This window comes from Merops nubicus, unplaced genomic scaffold, assembly GCF_000691845.1.
Source record: "Merops nubicus isolate BGI_N331 unplaced genomic scaffold, ASM69184v1 scaffold41504, whole genome shotgun sequence".
Taxonomy (NCBI): Eukaryota; Metazoa; Chordata; class Aves; order Coraciiformes; family Meropidae; genus Merops; species Merops nubicus.
In genome coordinates, this window is record NW_008604304.1 from 7,654 (window position 1) to 13,276 (window position 5,623).

The 5,623-nt window shown below is 56.9% G+C and overlaps 2 protein-coding genes across 2 annotated transcripts in view; one reads left to right on the forward strand and one right to left on the reverse strand.

The window, feature by feature from the left end:
* The window catches only part of LOC103771663 (pancreatic secretory granule membrane major glycoprotein GP2-like), a 5,405-nt gene extending 5,327 nt beyond the window's left edge, over positions 1–78 (forward strand). The window contains exon 9 of the mRNA XM_008938963.1: positions 1–78. This exon is cut by the window's left edge and continues 4 nt beyond it. Within this exon, the coding sequence (XP_008937211.1) occupies positions 1–78 (78 nt within the window).
* A 1,717-nt stretch (positions 79–1,795) lies between these two features.
* GPR97 (G protein-coupled receptor 97) lies at positions 1,796–5,620 on the reverse strand (the record flags this gene model as incomplete). The annotated part of the gene is made up of 10 exons (XM_008938964.1): positions 1,796–1,905; positions 2,349–2,635; positions 3,065–3,158; positions 3,700–3,983; positions 4,114–4,226; positions 4,702–4,802; positions 4,891–4,930; positions 5,032–5,154; positions 5,240–5,380; positions 5,546–5,620. Coding segments are annotated over 10 exons (1,368 nt in total), but the record flags the coding sequence as incomplete, so codon positions are not given.
* Between the last annotated feature and the right edge of the window lie 3 nt (positions 5,621–5,623).

Consider the following 5,623-nt stretch of genomic DNA (forward strand, 5'->3'; position numbering starts at 1 on the left):
GTCCCTGGGGGCCTCATCCTGTTTTGTGCACTTGGTGTGCTCACTGTGGCTGCTGTGGCCATCGGTGCGAGGCGATGAGTGGTTTAGAAAAAGCTGTTCCCAAATAAAAGTGACAACAGCAGAGAGGCTCTTGCCTGTGTCTTCACAGGGCTTTTTTTGGGGGGGGAATGAAGTGGTGGTTGGATGCAAATAGTACTTGAAGGCTGAGTCACATCAGAGGGTTTCTGTTCCCTCTAGCACCGCTGGGACCCTCATCCCCTCCTTGCCCATGCTCTCTAGACTCAACACATGTACCAGGGATGGGAGATTACTTCCTCCAGCTTTCCTCCTGCCCGGAGAGTCACACAGGCATGTGGGGAGATGGTGCCACCCGCACTAGATACTGGACTGAGCGTGGTTGTGTGTGACACTGATGTAACGTTAGCAGAGAAAAGGCTGCTCTGGGCGTGCCCACGCACGCGTGTGGACACCATCCACAGAGCTTCATTCCTTCTAGTCATGATGGATTTCTCCTTTCTTTCATGACAAATTGCCAGCTAGATTTTTGCCCATCGCTATATCCCTGATATAAAGCAAATAACAAACAATATTGAAGGCATCAAAGTTGAGTTTTGGGCACAACAGGAGAAGAAAGACCTTGAGGGGTTGAAGCAGGTCCAGAGAAGGACAGTGAAGCTGGTGAGGGCTCTGGGGAACATGGCTTGTGAGGAGTGGCTGAGGGACCTGGGTTTGTTTAGTCTGGAGAAGATAAGGCTCAGGAGAGACCTTACTGCTCTCAACAGCTCCCTGAAAGGAGGTTGGAGTGAGGTGGGGGTCGGTCTCTTCTCCCAAGAAACCAGCAATAGGACAAGAGGAAATGGGCTGAAGATGCACCGAGGAGGTTTCTATTGGATATGAGAAAGAATTTCTTTCCTGTCAGTGCTGAGGCATTGGCCCAGGCTGCCCAGGGAGGTGCTGGAGTCCCCATCCCTGGAGGGGTTCAAAAAACATGGGGATGTGGCACCTGGGGCCACGGTTTAGTGCTCATGGTAGTGCTGGGTTGATGTTTAGACTTGAGGATCTTAGAGGTCTTTTTCAAACTTAATGATTCTAGGATTCTGTGATTCTAAATCCAGAGTGCTCAGACAGATATCAGAGGTTTAATTCTAACATACAGACAAGGAGAAGATGAGCATTTTCCCCGTGAGGTGGCTGAAGCATGGTGTCCTTGTGGAAATTGTTGCTAGCCTCAGAGGGTGATTTCCAGGAGTGACGTCCAGGAGATCCCTGTCCAAAGACCTTGGCAGAGGATATATTGCAAAGAAGCTAATGGGATTTCTTTTTTTCAGTCATTCCCAGACCTGAACCTCCTGATTCTGGGCTGGAGCAAGTCAATCCTCCTGTCTCCAACCGCAGGAATACCCACCCTTGGGGTGGTCCAGCACCAAAGGTCATCTCTGGCAAAGAGATGGATGGCTCCATCCTGGCTGAAGACAGACAGGTCATGGGCTCCCTCCTTTGCCCCTGCAAGAGCCCCTGGGGCATGAGGTCAAGGGCACTTCAAGACTATGAGCTGCAGACTGGAGGGACTTTGGCAGAAGAGGCATCTCCAGAGCTCCTTGCCCAATGCAGGCCACTAGGAGCAAGAGGGCTGAAGCAAAGAGCCCTGCTAAGGTAGACCAAGCCCACCAAAGGGTAAACTGGGGCATGGTAAAGAGAGCCCTTGTCTTCTGTGGGGAAGCTGCATCCGTTGGGATTGAAGCTTGCTCTCAGTGGGTGCACATGCAGGCAGGGAGGGAGGTCCAACCAGCTGGTCCTAGGAGACTGTGGTGGTTTTGTCATGTGTGGTGATGTGGGAGACAGAGCCAGTGGTCTCCTTCATCTTTGGGTAGTAGAGGACAACCAACCAGACGAATATGAAGATTCCTGCAGGGAAAGGAAGGCAGACACTCAGCAGCAGGAGATGGTGGGAAGCATCCTGCCAGGATGCTGCCAGCACTTCCCTGCTGCTTCCTGGGGGTTCCTCCAGCTCCCTTCTGCTCCTGCAAGAGGGTCTCCCCATGTTTCAGCTGAGCTAGTTGTCTGGGACATGCCCTGAGAAGATAATGTCCCTGTTTCTCTGCTAAGGAATGGCTTTCTTGGAGGAAAACCACCCTCAGTGGAGTGGATGTGGTTGGGAGCCATGACCAGCTCCATGCCAATGGCTGGGACCTGCTGCTTGATGTGCCCTGCCAAAGGGAAGGGCAATGACAGTGCTGTGAAGATGCTGGTGCCTCGGGACCCCTGGCCAACCCACTGCCAGGCTGGCTCCTGCCTCCTCCATCTTCCCCACCCAAGCCCAGGGAGCCCAGGTTGAAGCTGACCCTGACCTTGGAGAGAGTTGAGGATGGTGAAGAGGTAGAGCATGGGCACAGACAAGGTGCCGTGGTTAAGGAACTCCAGAGCCCAGGTGGCTCCCAGCAGGCAGAAGAGCCCCACCAACACCATGGCCACCTTCCAGGCCTTGCGGTCTCCCTGTATCGCCCCCGTGCCCTGCAGGCAGCAGCTTTTCTGGGTCACCACCCCAAAAACAGCCATGTTGAAGAGGAAGATGAGACCAAAGTAGCCACAGTTGGTGATGTAGTGGACCAGGAGATGTTTGGAAGTGATCCAGCACCTGAAAAGAGACAGTCCTGTGGCTAGCCCTGGCAGCACCCATGGGAGCCATGTTTGGGGATGCTGGGACATCCTTCTGCTGGTGAGGTTTTCCAAGGCCAGGGTGAAGCATAGGGGACATTGGTATGGATCTGCTCAGCTGGATCTGCTGCCCTCTTGTTGCTCAGCTGGGAGGGAGCCTGAGGAAGCTCCAGGAGGACTGTCACCTGAAGGCCTGCAGGCATGACCAAAGAGGCTCTGCACAAGAGATGGTGGTGGTTACCACTGCTGTAGCTGCTGTGTTGTAATCACCATTAGGGAAGTGGAAGGACAACCCAAAGCTGACCATGATGGGAACAACCCCCCACTGCCACACTCCTGCCAGGACCAGTTACTGCTCCCCACGCATGCCAAAGGGCCACCTAAAGCCTGGGGGTGGTGGCACACGCACAGGGTGGCTATGACCTGGTGGTCCGTGGTCTGGATGGTGTATTCTCCATAGCTGCCGAGGGCTCCTGCCACCCCAACCACGAGAGCAGGGAAGCCTGGAAGAGTAAGAGAGACACATGGAGGAAGGGAAGTGGCAGGCGAGGTGGTCAGCCTGGGGTCTCTGCCTGTCCCTGGATGTGTCGACCTCAGGGGAGATGGAACTTCAGGACCTGCTGATGTTGCACAAGTGCCAGGCACAAGGGTTGATGCTGGGATGTGATGTGGACAAGCAAGGACACTTCTGGGCAGCTGGGCTCCAGGTGTCCACTCATCCCTCTGCAGGATTATCTGCTCTGGTGCCCTCCCAAGGTGCTGTGGAGGGCTGGCAGGGGAGCAAAGACCCCCAAGCCATCACCTGTTCGATGAGCAGGAGGCTGGTCTCCAGCAGGATGGAGGATGCCTGCAGGTGCCACCCTGAATTTGATGCCCTGAGCCCATATAAGACACTTCCCAGCCCTGACCATGGCACTTGGAAGAGCTGTAGGCAGGAAGGGTGCTTGCTTGCTCTCTGCCCACCCCTGCATCACCCTTTTCCCCCTCTGATGTAGCCCCCTGCTCCCCTCTCCCCAGGCTCTCAGCCATGCTGGTCACGCTCACCCCAGCCGACGAGACACATCTTCACCACGTAGTGGTGGATGTAGGTGCCAAGGACCTTAACAAAGAGGAGGTAGAAGTGGCAGCCCTCCAGCGCCGTCCAGGTGAAGCAGCAGAGCAGGCAGTAGTGAGTGAGCCCCCCCAGGACCTTGCAGGTCCCCAGCTGGATCCAGCTGGAAAGCCCGCTGTTAAGCAGGAAGGCCAAGTTGAGGAGGAACAGGCTGCCCATGAGGTTTACATGTAGCCCCAGATTGACGCGGAGGATGTCCTCGAACCTGAACCTGCACCTGAGGGCCCCCAGAGGGAGCAGAAGAGGCAGGGGTCACAGCTGGGTGGGGAGGTATTGCAGAGACATGGGAATTGCCCCACATCTATCCCAGACTGAGAAGTCCCCAGGGAGCTGCTGGCACATCCTACCTTAGGAAGACGCAAAAGACAATGGTGAAGATGGAGAAAGCCATGGCTACTCCACAGCCAACAGTAGCAACAGCCGTCAAGCCTCGTGCTGTGGACCCATCCAGAGCTGGGTTCTGCCAAACGAGCATGTGCTGGGTTAGACAGGGTCTGGACCAACCTAGAAAACCCAACTGCAGCTATTCAGGGATGCCATGCAAGCCCGCAGTCTGTCCCCCCAGAAGGACTTTGCGGGGAGGAGGGAAGTGGTGGCTTAAAGGAGATACTCCCTGGGGTAGGGTGGGAGATGAATGAAGGCTGTGGTGGATCACCGTCAGCACCTTCGTGGGAGCCTCCACCAGGAGGTGGAACTAAGCCTTGCTACTCCAGAGCCTGCACTAGCCTGGGGGCCATTTCCACCCTGTACCCATTCTGCCGAGCTACTGCTGCCACCCTGAGCTGGGGCTGGCCTTGATTTTAGGACCTGGGCTTGCCTGGGAGTGGCTCTAACCACCCCTGTGCAGCTACTCGTGGCACCCGAGAGGCCACCAAAGGTGGGGCAGACAGCGCAGCCGGGACAAGAGCAGGAGCTGCGGGGAGTGGCACTGTCACCAGGAGGAGCGTGAAGAAGGTGAGATGGTCGCAGGAGCAGACTGTCCTCTCGTCCCCGGGCTGCGTGACACATCCGCTGCTGCTCCAGACTCCTGCCTGCCCTGCGACAGGCACAGGGCGACGGGCGTGAGCACCAGGCACAGCACCAGCCACAGCCCCACACCCAACCAGCCCCACCGAGGACCATACCTTTGCTGGGATCCCAGAAGACGCATTGCGGGGTGGTGCCCTGCAAGGGGGGAGAGCAGCCCTTGGGGTGCCCTGCAAGGGGGGCTCACACAGCAGCACGGGTGCTGGAGGAGAGCTGGAGGGACCACACAACTGACTTACGTGGGGCAGCTGCTCGTGGGCAAAGGTGAGCTGCACGGGGTCCCACAGGCCAGAGATGCTGGTCTCTCCCACTGTGATGCCCACCACGGTGTCGTTCAGGACCTGCCCCGTCTGGTTGACCTCCTGCGCAGGAGCAACGTTGCCTGAGCTGAGCCGGCAGGTACCAAGCGCTGGCGGCCAGAAGGACGCTGCCAGTGCACGTTCGTACCTTGAACATGCCGAGCTGCTGGATGTTGAGGACTGTCACCACCACACGCGCTGTCCGGCTGCTCAGGGACCGGAATATCTCCCTGGGGAGCTGGATTTTGCCTCCCACCCCCTTCTCTGTCTTGTTCAGCTCACTGGGGCCCTGCAGTGGAGAGCAGCAGTGGGAGGTTGCCTGCTGGAAGCATCCCAGTCCTGCTCAGGACCCACCAACCTTGCTCCAGGCACAAATTCAGCCCTGCCCAGGAGGGTTTTGTTAAGCAACATCAGCAGGAGCCCTGGGGGTATAAGGTACAAGGGTATATCTCACCTCTGTGGGGGAAAAGGCAATGAGGACATCATGGGTAACATCCCTGCTGACGTTCAGGAACAACGCCTTCAGCCTGGC